The sequence below is a fragment of the Cyprinus carpio genome, chromosome B3 (genome assembly GCF_018340385.1).
Source record: "Cyprinus carpio isolate SPL01 chromosome B3, ASM1834038v1, whole genome shotgun sequence".
Taxonomy (NCBI): Eukaryota; Metazoa; Chordata; class Actinopteri; order Cypriniformes; family Cyprinidae; genus Cyprinus; species Cyprinus carpio.
In genome coordinates, this window is record NC_056599.1 from 9731758 (window position 1) to 9747166 (window position 15409).

General features: G+C 36.0%; 1 protein-coding gene and 1 pseudogene across 1 annotated transcript; one reads left to right on the forward strand and one right to left on the reverse strand.

Annotated features, from left to right (window-relative positions):
• Positions 1 to 9: 9 nt before the first annotated feature.
• LOC122136469 lies at positions 10 to 3980 on the forward strand. Its single transcript, XM_042719569.1, has 4 exons — positions 10 to 148; positions 1046 to 1692; positions 2212 to 2358; positions 2917 to 3980. Exons 2-4 carry the CDS (start codon positions 1096 to 1098, stop codon positions 3787 to 3789), a joined length of 1617 nt encoding a protein of 538 aa, XP_042575503.1. The 5' UTR covers positions 10 to 148; positions 1046 to 1095; the 3' UTR covers positions 3790 to 3980.
• Positions 3981 to 5167: 1187 nt separating this feature from the next.
• On the reverse strand, positions 5168 to 5812 carry LOC122136772 (annotated as a pseudogene).
• Positions 5813 to 15409: the final 9597 nt, after the last annotated feature.

Consider the following 15409-nt stretch of genomic DNA (forward strand, 5'->3'; position numbering starts at 1 on the left):
GTGTGTGCGTTTCAACGAAAGATATTGTTGTTGTGTTGATAATATCAGACGCACGTTACGGATATGCACACGAGCATTGCCATGTGACTTTACAATGGAGCAGATCGTCGCTTTGAACATAAATAACAGAAGAGCAAAGTCGCAGTAGGTGAGAGATGCTTGACTTCCATTGTGTTTTTAGTGCACTGGATCCCTTTGCATTGTCGCTACATGGATCTCAGCTTGCTTCCTGCTAGAAAATCCTAAACTGGTAGTCTGTAGTAAAATGGCAGCTGGTCTAACCTTTTTGAAAAACTGCTTAAACCAGTCTAAGGTGGTTTGCAGATCCTGGTGGTCTGTGTTCCTGGGGGATGGGGCACTTTTTTACAGACCAGCTAAAAACCAGTTTGAAACGTTATAGCATTACTGTTTGAAATATAAACTGCATACATATACATACCATATATATATATATATATATATATATATATATATATATATATATATATATATATATATATATATATATGTATATATATATATATATATGTATGCACTTACTGCATGCTATTTGTTTATATTTCCAACAGTAATGCTTTAAGGTTTCAGACAGGTATAAGTATTTTCAAAATGAAATGCAATAATGAATATAAAAATGTGAGAACTGTGTGTGTTTGTGTGTATATATTCTATTTAACGTTTATTTTATTTTCTGTTTATTTTTTTTAGTCTCAGTTTTAAATAAATTAAAATTCCTTAAACCCACTTTAATAAAAAATTAAAAAATGAAACCAAAATAATAAATAAAACAAAAATGAAATTAAAATAATGAATATAACAATTATATTCACATATCAGTGAGTATTATCAAAATATGATAAATTATATTTATCAACTAAATCCAATCAGTGTTTTATTTATTTATTTATTTTTTTCATTAATGTGTGTGTGGTGTTTGGTTTTTTTTTTTGTTTTTTTTTTTACAAACACCTAAACGCTACTGACAGGGGAGATATAAACAGCAGTTTTTCAAGGAACATCATTTTTGTTTTTGCATTGATTTCAGGATCTGCTTGAATCAACCAGCTTTTTAGAGTGAGTCCTGTGGTCTCCAGCATGGGCAGACTGGACGACGCTGCCAAGCGCAAGGTGGTGGAGCTGCGGGAAGCAGGTTTGAGCTTCCGGAAGATCAAAGCCATGCTGGAGCTGGAGAACATCAAGGTGTCTGCGCAGGCCATCTACCTTTTCCTGAAGGAGTTTCAGGGCAGAGCTCGAAAGGAGGACGGAGCAGCTGGGAACAGCAGTCATTCGGTGCCGACGTCAGCGAGGGAGGTGGGCAGCTCTGAGACACGGCCGGCCGGCTGGAGCGATCAGCAGCTGAGGAACCTCCTCAGAGAAGCTTCTCGAGTCGCTGCCTCCCAGCAGGCCGGGGCGTCCTCGGATGGGAGAGGGGGACAGTCGTCCAGGACGGGTTCGGGAGGCATAAGAGAGGCACAAGGTGGAGAAAAAGATGAGGATATCCGGATTGTCAGCGTCACCTCGTTGGCACAGGGTACGCAGCACGCTGGCGTCCAAGGGCCACGTTCAGGAGCAGGACCCGGAGCAATGAGTGGTGCTAACTATGTAAGACGACGACACACGCCTTCACCTGCCAATCCTGTGCTAGTGGCTCGCAAACGACTGCTGGATAAGGCTTTGCTCCATAGAGCACGGGTAGGTGGAGTGTACTGATATACATTACATTTACATACACCACTGCAAATAAGTTTGGGGTCAGTTAGGTTTTTTAGAAAATAAATGAATTATTTTATTCATCAAGGATGCATTAAATTAATCAGAAATGACTGTAAAGACATTTATAATGTTACAAATTTTGTTCACTTCAAATACATTTATTTTCAAATAAATTTTAAATAAATGCTGTTCTTTTGAGCTTTCTGTTTAAAGAATCCTGAAAAAAGAAAATGAATCATGATTTTCAGAAAAATATTAAGCAGCAAATGCGTTTACAACATTGATAATAATCTAAAATGTTTTTGAGCAGCAAATCAGCATATTAGAATGAAAGACTTGAGTAATGATGCTGAAAATATAACTTTATTTTCATGATAATTAAGCACATTACTCCTCTAGTTTTCAGGACTCTAATGCAAAAAAACTGTTTTTGTGAGTTTAATTCTATTTCATTTTTGTGGTTATGTTTTACCTTAATATCTTACATGTGTTTTGTGAGTGAGAGACAGCGTTCCTCAGAGCGGCCAGCAGGTGTCGCTGTCAGTGAGACGAGACCCATCTTGTTTCTCTGGATCTGAAGGCAGAAAGCTTGCGTTACCTCAGACATCATCTTATGACCTGACTACAGCCAGGCCTCCAAGCATAGTGAGTTATGAAACATCATCAATCCAATGCTTTTATGATTAGAGATAGATAAAAAATAAATGTTAATAACCAATAACAATTATTTGTTGTCTAAAGTTGGCATGAAATTGTGACGTATTTCCAAGTGAAACGGCTTCTCAAAAATGAAAAATGTTGGACAGATCTTGATTTTGTCTATGGGGAATTAACTGGTTTGCTATTGGTGGATCTCATGTGAGTGACAGGTTGATCCCGCCCTCCCGCCAGTAAACATGTCATCAGAGACTGAAGAGGGAAAGGAAGTTGTACAGATAAAAGAATTATAATAAATAGATCAGTATATCATAAAACATGAATAAAAATAAATGATGTGTACAGTTAGATGATTTATAATAAATAGTGCAGTATTTCATAAAAACATAATAATTCTGCATTTCATGGTTGCTTCAAGTTCCCCATCCCATAACCAATTTGCAGAATGATTTTTAAATAATTTAATAAAATATAATTTTTAAATGTTTCATATATTATAATCATTATTATTTTTCATCAGTATTTAAATAAATCTTTATTTCCCAGAGATCATTGCACCAAGGAGCCAGTCCTCACAGGAGGTGGATGCACCAGCGGGTTGGCGTTCCCGTTCGCGCTCCTCAACACCCTCCGCGTGTCGGCATCCGCCTTCCCGACCCATCCACCACTGGAACGACGTCCCAAAATCCAGCCCCCCCTGCACGGGTCCAAAACGTGACCAACCAGCCCTCACCTCCTCCCCAGCGGACCGGCCTGGACCCTGGAGCCTTGAGCGGCCTGCAGGAGCAGATCCAGCTGTTGGGCTCCGAGCTGAGAAGTTTGGGACTGGCGTTGAGGATGATGGTGGACCATCAGGGCCGACTGGAGAGAGAACAAGCCCAGCAGACTCAAGTCCAGAAGCAGATCCTCAGCACACTGCAAGATCTCGCATCCAAATTCGACCCTCTGCAGTCCGCATCTGCACCAGCGTTATCAGCGTCTTGTTCCCTGGCCTCCTCTGCGCCCTTCGGCCAGACTGCGGCCGGTCAGGGCGCTTACGCTCAGTGCAGCCAAGCTCAGACACGATACAACGAAATCCATGATTCTGGTCTAGAGAGCATTGAGGTGTTTTCTCTAGACCAGCTCAGCCCACCCAGCATGAATGGGTTTCAGCAGTGCCCGACCTCCGGGGGGCCCCCGTTCACCCACACACAAGCGCGCACGCCGACATTCACACAAACCCACTCTCAAACATTTGCACCCCAGTACACACAGCCGCACACAGACTCCTTCACGGGGATGGATAATAAATCAGTAGACATGCCCTCCACCAGTGGAGACGGCTCATTCCTGGCCTGTAGCCCCCCTAACCAGTCCTCTAGTCTTCCGGTTTCGCCACACGAGCCCGAGCTGAACATCATTAAGGTGGAGAACGCCTAAGAAATAGCTAAAATCTGTACTTCTGTACGGTCCAAATACTTTGGGTTACAGTGTATTTTATTGTGCACAACTGTTTTAGCTTCCCAGAGATGGAAACTCATACCAAGTAAAAAAAGTTTCCTATGTTTTCTGTTTTATTTAATTGTACACAGTAATTTTGTCTTTTTATATGAAATGAAAATAAATATCAGTAGACATAGTTTGTGGTGTTATTTTTGTATTTCTGTTTATTTAAGCACAGGATCGAACCGCAGTATCATAACAAAACACTCATTGGTTTAGAAAATGAAAACAGCAATAGTTTGTTGAATTATTATTTTTAGATGTTTAATACAGGTATGGTCTATTCTAATGTTTTAAGATTGAAATAGGAATGAAACGTCTTATAAATAAATAAATAATCAAAAATAAAATGAATAAATACATTTTTTTTTTTTAATAAACCTAAAAAATCGTCTTCCCTTAAATGGACACGTTATTTTTATTTACAAAATAACTAGCATATGCAACTTTTTTGGGTTTATTTTTAACAAAATATGAAATTGGTAAGACTGAAAAATGGTATTTTGTCTTCCCTTAAATGGACAGGTTTCAAAAGCTTATTTACAATACTGCCTATGCAACTAAAAGCCAGACAAATGAACGTACCAAAAAGAGTTTGCAAGGCAGCATTCAGATGTACAGCAAAGTCTTTAATGTAAAGTTATTTTTTAAACAATTGTTTTCAACAAGTGAAGTAACAGTAATAAGCGAAACACACAAGTGAAGTAACAGTAATATGGGTTGCTGTCAGATCTGAGCAGCAGGGGGCAAAACGGTCTGACGTGAAAGAGGGTCGTGAAACATACAGTAAGTAGATTACTACATGAACAAATGACAGACGAATGGACAAAAGAAAATGATTGAAAGTTTTATTTTATTTTTTATTTTTTTTTGTTAAGGTGTCTGTCTCTGTATACGTTATTTAATTATGTTCATTAGACAAAATCTGTTTTCTGACAAAGAATTGTTGAAGAGGAAATAGCTGAGAGGAAAAAAAATATGTGCGTGGAACTGATAAATTCAGAGTATTTTTGGTAACACTTTATTTTAAGGTGTCCTTGTTACACGTTACATGTACTTACTATTATTATTATATAATTATGCAAAATTACATGCAAGTAACTCTAAACCAAACCCTAACCCTAACCGTATAGTGAGTAAGGACATGCACAGTAGTTAATAAATATTTCCCAGTACTTAAATGTATAATTACACTGTTAGGAAACCTTAAAATAAAGTGTAATAAAACATAGAGCATGCTGGATAAGTTTTTTGTTTGTTGTGATGTTGTTTGTTTTAGTGAATAACATTGTACTTAGGGGTTAATAAATAGAACTCAATTTAAGTCACTTCTTGTTATAGTGCTTTTCAAAGTGAACACCGTGTCACACCAGAGATAAGGCTGATATTTTCTTATCCTGACAGCAGTGAGTTTAAACATCTCATTTGGAGGAATCAGCACCTCTCTCATAAGGATACTTAGAGTATTTTGACACATCAGCACCTTCAAAAGTGTAGATTTCAAAACAAGACTTAGATCCGAAACCTCATGCAATGTTACGATCAAGGGAGGATAAAGCAAATGAGCCAAAGCCAACCTCTTTGTTCAGGACATACTTATTAAATTCAACACTAATACCATGATAAGCTAACCTGCATCCATACTGTTTTTTCTTTAGAATCTATATCACTTCTGTTAACAGGAAGTGAAATGAATACCATCTTGTAATGTCTTGTTGTTTTGATCAGGATGAAATACTGATATACATTATTATCACTGTACACATAATAGACCAAACAATTCATGATTCCTTGTAAATGTACCTTTGGGAACTTGACAAACATTTCATCCACTTCCCAACCAATTTTAAATTGAGCTGAGTTATTGATTTCTTTCATTAGATATTTTGTCTCTCACCAGATGTGCCATTTTTGATTTACAGCCCTTATAGTAGTCACTCAGACAGATTTTCAGTGCCATATCCGATTTCAGCCTTTCACGGACAGCAGGTCTCTGTGATCCCGCAACAACAGGGATCATAATGTCATTCATCAGATTTCAGTTCCTGTAATATTCATACGAGAAACACAAGTACCTGTCTCTAGAGCGCTGAGATGATCAGCACATCTTGATTCAGTCAAGGTGATCTAGTAGGATCTAGTGAAGAGCAGATGCTGAAAGACAAGGAAACACAACCTTTTTTCTCAAATACTCATGTAAAATGTTTAAATTTGTATTGAAATGACTTTAATCGTACCTGAGAAATATTGTTTATACGTCTCTTTTTGTCAGATTCTGTTTTCTTTTCTGAGATGTTTCAGGATAGCAGGAACAGTTGTATGAGAAGAGAAGATCAGAAAAGTTCAGTCGAAGTCACAGCCCAGATGACAATGACTCTTACGTGTCAAACCACAAGATGAGGAAAGTGCCTTTTTTTATAAATGCTTATAATGTGTGTTTTTTTTTTTTTTAATCACTGAAGTGCATATTGTAGCAATCTGATTTCAAAATAATTGCATGCATGAATTTGCATAAACTTGCTGATGAAAATGATAACTTAAGCCTGAGTAAAAAAAAAAAAACTGGGTTTGGTGTTTGACTCTTATTATAAATGTTTACATTTTACATTTTTAAAATGTTTCCTTGAGCAGCAATATCAGACATATCAGAAATGATTTGATGAAGGAACATGTGACACTGAAGACTGGAGTAATGATTCAGCTTTGCATCACAAGAATAAATTACATTTTAAAATATATTCAAATAGAAAACAGTTATTTTAAATTGTAATAGTATTTCATTACATTTCTGGATCAAATAAATGGCAGCCTTGGTGATAAGAAGAGGTTTGAAAAAAGTGCAGAAAGGTTCACAAATTCTTAAGTAAATCAAAGAAAGAATGTTTGCATGCAAACAGATCTGAAAGATGTGACCCTAAAAATTATTAAAAACACTTTAAAATGTATGTTGGAATCAAGCAGCATGCATCTGTTTTCGACAGATAGCAGTGTTCAAATTAAGGTTGTTGAGTAGTTCCTAAAAGACTTTTGACTAAGTCCAGCACTTTACACAGACAAATGCCATTCACATTGTCTTCAGAAAATGTTCAGATCTGGTCTGAATTGTTTTGATCTGCTCTTGGCACATTGTTGGATCAGTTTTATCTTTTTGCTCTACTGACTGCACACAGTTCATAATTGGGGTTGAAGATTAGATGTATGACTGGTACAACTTAGTGATCAAGCTTGATAATATTCTTAAGGCCAAAAACCTCAAAGTGTGTGTCTAGGGGGGATCATTATGGACGAAACTATATTGTAATAAAAGAGTCATACGGATTTTCAGACAACCTGGCCGGGAGTTGGTACTGTTTCAAAGCGTTACAATGACTATGGCTTCACCTGTTCATTCTGACCAATCATGTCTTGGATTTGTGTTTGAACCAGGGCTGGGGGGAGGAAGAGGGGGCGTGTATTATATCACAAATCTGGTAAGCAACTTTTGACTGTTGATTAGATTTCATAAGCATTTTACAATATGTGTCTGTAAAAGTCTGACCACAATTACGTTTTTTTTTTTTTTTTTTTTTTTTTTTTTTTTTTTTTGTATGTACACAAAACAGCTCACTGACCAAAGAAATATTACAACTTATTATACAACTTTTTAACTAAACCACTGCCACAGAGGCATGATTTTTTTTTTATAGTAGCACCAGGGGGTCTCCAAATCTCAGTTCTGCGGTTGCCGTGTCCTGCAGAGTTGTAGCTCCAACCCTAATTAACACACCTGTATCCAACTACATCAAGGTCTTACTAAGCATAGTAACAAAAACTTCCAGGCAGGAGGGTTATGGTTTAGGAAAAGTGTGCAGCTAAATGCTCCAGGACACTGAGTCCTCCAGGTACAGAGTTTGGGAGTCACCTGGTAATAGGCCATGCTCTGCAGAGCACTTCTCGAGACTCATTTATAAATCCTTACATACACTACTTTTTGAAAGTTTGTGGGGTCAGTAAGCACTTGTAATGTTTTGTAAAAAAGTAGTCATTTATGCATCATCAGGCCTGCATTTATTGATCAAAATACAGCAGAAAAAAAAAACAGGGTATCTGCCAAAGATGTTATTCTTACCATAGGAATCTTTTTTTCTATTTTACAATGATCCTTGAGCAATATTCATTATTTCTGTGATGCAACAAGTCTGCGATTAAAATCACCTGTACTCCAGTAGAAGAGTGTCACATGATCCTTCAAATCATTCCAAATGCGGATTAAGGTATCAGAATTATCAAGTGTTGGCAACAGTTGTACTGTGCCAAATATTTTTTTGTAAACTGGCGCGATAAGTTTTCAGGATTCTTTGATGAATAAAAAGTTAAAAAGAACAGCATTTATTCAAAATAGAAAGTCTTTTCTAACAATATAAAACTTGCGTTCGAATCAATTCTAATCAATTGAAACACAGCCTTGCCTGAATGAAAGTTTTTAATTTCTTCAAAAAAAGAGCAAGAAATTTTTATTTACTGACCCCGCCCAACTTTTGAATGTTAGTGTATAGATTGTTAAAAAGATTTCTATTGTTTAAATAGAATGCTGTTCTTTTTAACATTTTTAATTCAGGTCAAAGAATCCTGCAAAAAAAAGTATCACACTTCTCCTACAAAATATTGGCTGTTTGCAAACATTGATAATTCTAATAAGTAAAGTCAGCATATCAGAATGATTTCTGAAGGGTGAGTCGTGTGACACTTTATACTGGAGCATGATGCGGTAAAGTCATCTTTGCATCACAGATATAACTTCTTATTTTAAAGGATATTTAAATAGAACCAGTAGGTTTTATATTCTAATAACATTGTTGCAAGATTGACATGTTTTGTGTTTTTTTTTTTTTTTTTTTTGTTTTGCATGTTTTGATCAAAAATGCTGTGCAGCCTTGGTTGAGCAGAAGAGCTTCTATGTTTTAAACAAACGGGCAAGTCTTACTGCTCCCAAAACTTTTGAACGTAGTAGGTATTTTCAAGTGCGTATACTCAGAAGATGGGGGGTCAGTGAACTTAATCAAACTGAGTTAAGCTTTTCTCTAAAGTTCATCGTAAGAAAGACTTGAATAATTAAATGTAGTGTTGAACAAAGTGAACAACCTAATGAATTAGAATTTGTCAATTATTTACTGCTTAAATCATCTTTTATCATTTAACTGCTAGCTACTAAGTACAGTTTGTGACTGAATGTAGTGAGATGAAACCCTTAAGAAAACTCATCATTGCTTCATTTTGTAAAGCGTCATGGTTCTGCTTCCCACACGAAAAAACAGACTTCCCTCTTCGGCAAATGAAACCACAAAAACCTCCAACATAACAGGAAATCTCACGTCTCCTAATAAGGATTACGCTAGACATAATATTAAAGTCAGTTTTTATTTTTAAATATTAAGTTGGATTGAACTTCTGTTTTAAGTTTAACTCAAACAATTAAATACAACAAGAAGCAAAAATCTCTCTTTTTTTTATTATTGATTTTTTTTTTTTTTTTTTTTTGCTCTAAGCTGTATTGGTGGCTACTGTAAAAAATCTAATGAGCTATTTACTTATAAAAAATAAGGTCAACAGTATTCACACATATTTTTTTGAGTAGTTTATTTCACGTGCTTGATTCTTATAATGTAATCCTACCTGACTAAAGCATGTGAAAATCTCCTAAATTAATTAAATCTATGACACAACGAATTTAATATAATTAGGGAAATGTGCTCATTTATTTTACGTTTATTCTCCAGTCTGTGATTTTTAATGAGGTATGTTTGTATTCTGTTATTTTATACATTTACAAGACTGTATACCGCCAATCAGCTCAAGTTAGGAAATCTACTTGAGAAATGCTGGAAAGTAGGCACAACAGCACTAAGCAAACATCTACTGCTCATTAAACAAAAAGGCATAACGCCATTAGAGGAGTGGTATCCATACCACAAAGTTCTACTCTTCTGCACAGTGGTAACGATTGCAGTGTGCAAATGAAACTTCACATGTAACAGAAACTCTTACAAATGTCAAACGTAACCTGAACTTTAAACATTAATAGATGCTTCCCTTCACTCAAAACATAAGTAGCATTTATTTTCAAAATTTACTCTCCATTTCCAGCCACCATCAAAGCATGCTGAGAAACTAACAATAATCTCTAAAATAAAACTGCAACATAGAGCTAATTCTCTTAAAATAAATAGGCAGCCTTCTTTCCTTAATTATTTTAGTTTAATCAGTTCCCCAATTCAAGCACCAAACTGAAAAAGTCTCCTTAAAAAAATGAGGAAAACCTATCTCTTGGTTTTATTAGTAAAAAGTCTCATTATTTTCTATGCAACACTAAATCACAATTTCTTTAATGAAATTCCAAACATTATTTTTAATTATCACCTTAATTTCTTTAATGAAAATTACAAGACCCATGATTCATTTAAATTGTTCAGCAAAAATGTGTAAATAATGAGCAAAGGAATTTTTTTGGGTGGTTAAACCAAAACTCACGTAAAGGCACTGAATTGGGTCACATAAAGTAACTAATAATTCATTATGCTGAATTATAGTAAATAATAATTTGTTTTTTCTAACAAAGAATTATTGAACAAAACTGTGAGAAAAACATTCTATATATATATAGAAATGTTGTACATGAGTTTATCATTTTGAATTTAAGCATTTTGTTCAGCGCACAACACATTACTTCATTTTGGGGTCTTGGTTGGTTTCTGTTGAATAGAGCACAGTTGAGGTCACTTCTTTGTTCCAGTGCTGTTCAACATATACACAGTGGTCACACCCAGAGAATTTTTCTCATCTCTTTTTGTCCTAACAGCAGTGACATTAAACATCTCATACGGATGGATCAGCACCTCTTTCTCATGAGGATGCTTGGAATATTTTGCAATATTAGGCACCTTCACAAGTTTAGATTTCAAAACAAGATACATTTTCCACAAAATCTTGTTTGTTAGGAAGATCACCTAGAGGAAGAAAGTAAATGGAGCCAAAAACGATTTTTTCCATTCTGATTTTTGTAATTCTGAATATTCGGAAATCAATGTAAGCTTTGTACGACGATAAGTATAATAGCATTTCTTTTTGTGTTTTTCTTCAGCCCCCCCCATGCCCGCTCCTTTCCCTCCTCCCCCCCCCCACGCCTGCCCTTTCCCCCCCCCCTAATCTGTATCGCATCTGTTAACAGAAAGTGAAGTGAATCCATTTTGTAGTTTTTTTTATTTTTGGTTTTGTAGCTGTCCTTGCCATCATGATCAGCTTCCTTAAACTCCTTATATACCGCAAAAAACTGAGCTACTGTACCACATGAATAGCGATTTAATGTAATGATTCTTTTGTCAAGTTATCCTCCTGGTTGCGTGTAATTATCCTGCTTTAGCATGGTTCCAAGCATTTTGCAAAATTAGAAATGTGTGTAGACAGTTCCGTCATGATTCATAAATGTTGTCTTCACCAGGTCTGTCCATGTTCGCTCTACTCTACTCTGCGCGTCTTCGCGCTTATATTGATCATCAACTGAATTATTTGCCATATTCCAGTGGAAATGGCTGTCCTTCAAACAGCAGCTCTGTGATCCTGCAGCAAACAGGATTCATAATAATCAATCATCAGTATTCATGTCTGTAATATTCATACTAGAACACAAAAGCTTACCTGGTCCTAGAGCAGCTGAGATGAGAAGAAGAGTTTCAATAATCAGCAGCAATCTTGATTCAATCAAATCCCTCAGATGATCTTGTAGATCTAGTGAAAGAGCAGATGCTGAAAGACAAGAAACACAACAGCGTTATTCACAAATACTAAACCAGTGACACTGATGTATAAATAGAAAGCAATATGTGCATTGCCCTTTCAGTGTGAGACACCACATTTTAGCCTGAGAATATGTGTTCTTCGCATCTTTTTTCTGGAGCACAATGAGAGGAGCAGATCCAAGATCAGAAAAGTCCCCAGCCACTAAGAGGGACGACAACTCTTCAAACCAAAACTACGATGAGAAATATAGGCTTGTTTTATATCCCTGGTAGTGTGTGTGGTGTGGTTTGTGTGTGGGTGTGTGTGTGTGTGTGTGTGTGTGTGTGTGTGTGTGTGTGTGTGAGGTGTGTGTGTTGGTGTGTGTGTGTGGTGTATGTGTGTGTGGTGTAGAGTTATAATCACTTGTGAAGATCTGGGGGGGGGGGTGTATGTGAGGGTGTGTGTGTTGTGTGTGTGTGTGTGTGGGGTGTGTGTGTTGTGTGTGTGTGTGTGTGTGTGTGTGCGCAGATCATAATCACTTATGAGGATCTTGTGTTTGTGTGGTTTCACACTGGACAAACTCTTGAGTTCCTGTCTGTCTAACATGCCAGATATTCTCAAAATGTGTAATAATGGTAAATGATGGAAATTGTTGAAAACATACAGACATTCATTTAAATATGTAAGAAGGATATCTCATCTCTAATTCAACCTTTAAACTTAACTTTCAAAATAGAGAGAATAAGAAGACTATAAGTTGATTAACTTCATAATGTATTTTTTATTATCATATATATATATATATATATATATTTATATATATATATGTATATATATATATATAAAATTGCATAGGTTATATATATTTTTTTTATCAAATGTACAGCTGTACAGTTTAATTTTCTTTGCCATCTTGAAAAAATTCTTTCTGTGTTCTGTATCCCTTTGTGTTGTGTTTAACTTTTTCTGTTCGGAAGAGTTAATGATCCTTTAAATCTCCTTTGTGAATTCTTTAAAAGTTATAAATAGTCCTAACTTGAGATGCGCTCACAAAAATAGATGGCTGCCAACTACTAAATGTTTTATAATTTCCTGACTTGTTTCATGAATTACAGCAGGGAATAAGTGTTTAATAAGGCAGTTATTAACACACGGGAGCAACTATCTATCATCATGTCTACTAACAATAAGATTTATATATTTACACATAAATAGTTTATTAATCATTTAATTTCACTTGCTTCTAAGAATTATTGTTCTGTGTATGTGATTTCAAAAGCTTGATGGTTCAAATTAACCCTTTATTTGCTGTATCCCTTAAAACCTGACTGCCAGAGAGCTACTGTAACTGCATGTGCCCGCTGGGCACAGTTTACCTGATGCTACTGGGGTGCAGTCTTGCACTGATGGCTTGAGCCCTGCCATCACTGCTTGCACCTACAGAGGTAGTCTAAGCTGACTAATAGATGGTCGCTCCTAATGCCTGCTTTGTTCTAAATGTGATTTAGTTTAGTCCCCATAGATATGTATCCCTACACACTTGAATAAAGTCAACAGTTAAGTATTTCTAGTCTTTCATGAGGTTATGACCACTTCTTTAGATATAAGCCAACCAGCGATACTTTCCCTGAACGTTGGTTTGGTCATGCCATGGTTTCCATGTACACTTAGCTAGAGTTACATTACAGTAAACAGAGGTTAGACTCACCCTGTTTTGGTTTGGTTTGAACAACATGCCAGTCAGTGTTGGCGTAAGGTTACTCTAAAAATGTCTCAATTATTACTATAGATTACTAATTAAATTTTCAACAGTGTAATTAGAATGACCTTACTGTACAAAACTTACTCTCGGTCCAAAAAGTATTTCATTACTGTATTACACAATTACTTTCTAAATCCTATATCAAATCTATAACGTATGTAAAGTAGTTGTAAGGTTTAAGAATTGGGTAGGATTAAGGATTAGAATAATCTCTTTTGCAGAATAAGACATTAGTAATGTGCTTAACTCTTACACCTCTGTAGTCAGAGCTAGTTTTTATTTTTTTTTTTCAGCTTAAGGGGCTTTGCAAGCTTAAAAGTTTTCTAGTTTTAATGATTTAGAGGTTGTTATTCATGCAATACATTTCAACCAGGCTGGATTACTGTAACGCTCTCCACGTTGGAATTAACCAGTCTTCACTATCACCATCTTACAATGGTACCAGATTGTCTGCTGGTCGCTTTTTTTATGCCTGTTCGCATTACCTCGTATCGGGCGACAAACTCAAGAGGCAGCATATTTACCGTCCGTTAGTTTTCACTTCACTGGTTCCCCACTGTGTTAGATTTTGCTGTATTTGGCTGAGCGTAGTTTTTGGGTGTGGCTCGCCAATGTACTAGAATTCTCTAAAACATAAAATAAGTAAGCTGGACCAAAGTTCTTGGTGTGGAGAAGAATTTTATTGAAGGTAGCATGTGTAGCAGTTCTTTAGCAGTGATGTGTATGCATGCCATCCTTCAACCATCTTAACCCAAGTTACTGTCTTGGACACCAGACCTTTGTATACCTGGTAACAAATGTTTTTGTGCTGTACAAACAATACAGTGTAAACTAACACCCCATGGAGAGCCATTCTCTACTCATAGTGTAAACCTAAATGAGAACTTGATAGGATCTCTCCACCATGGAGACCCATTCATTGATCTGATTGTTGACCTAAGAGGCTAATTATATGGGCCTTTGGTTCACATGTTTGTAAAATAAAGAACAGCTGGCTGAGCTATCAGTTGATGATTGCAAATATCTTTGACTAAAGTTGATTAAAACCATAACTCGTCTTCACCTGTTAAATTTCAGAGTTTATTTTAAGGTTCTAGTTTTTGGTTTTTAAGCACTTCAAGGTCTGCCCCAACTTTAACATTTCAGACTCTATCTCTATTTCTATTCTCATGTGAAAATGCTTAGATCGTTTATTCTTCTCATGAAGTTATTGATTGTCCCAAAATCCCATTTAACAATAGTCTAAAGGGAACAGAGCTTTTTCAGTTCATTGGTCCTACACTCAGGAACTCTTTGGCCTTTATCCATCTAGTCATCCCCTACGTTACTTCCGGTTAAATCACTCTTCAAAACATATCTTTTTCTCTCGAGGCTGTTTTGCTTACTTGAAAATACTGTTTTGTTTCTGTTGTTTTCTTTCTTTGGTGATGTTTGTTGCCTGACTATCCTCTGTGTCTTATAATTTACATGAATTTCAAAGTCATTATATAGTTTTTAAATGGTAGTTTTTTTGAGTTGAGATTTCGGATGGTGGGGTTTCTGCATCACCTTTGGTCCGGTCAACGTTCGTTGCTTTTTTTTAGTCGGTGCGCTACGATAACATAACAACGTGACCTTGACTTTTGAACCTTATTTAAGTATAATCACAGCCAATATCCCAGTAATATCATCATGCTAATAACCAACAAGTTAATAGTGAACATTGGACACTAAGCAGTGTCAACCAATAGTCTTTATTAGCTTCAAAGGTCTATTTCAAAGTTGAGAAGGGTACATAAAAAAACATGGCCATATTAAAGGTTAGACATTTAAATTTTTGTATGTTAAATCCACTTTGTATTGTAGTATACACGTTCTAACAGTCTAAAAACCCGATTCCCAACAAACGTTGGGACCTGTACAATTCCCTTGGAATAAAAACAGGATATGCAATATGTCGTGAACGTTTTCAAATTTTCAATATTTTTATTCAGTACATAACACATTGATGAAATATCAAATTTTTATACGGAGAAAATGTTTCTATTTGAGGGGGAAAAAAGG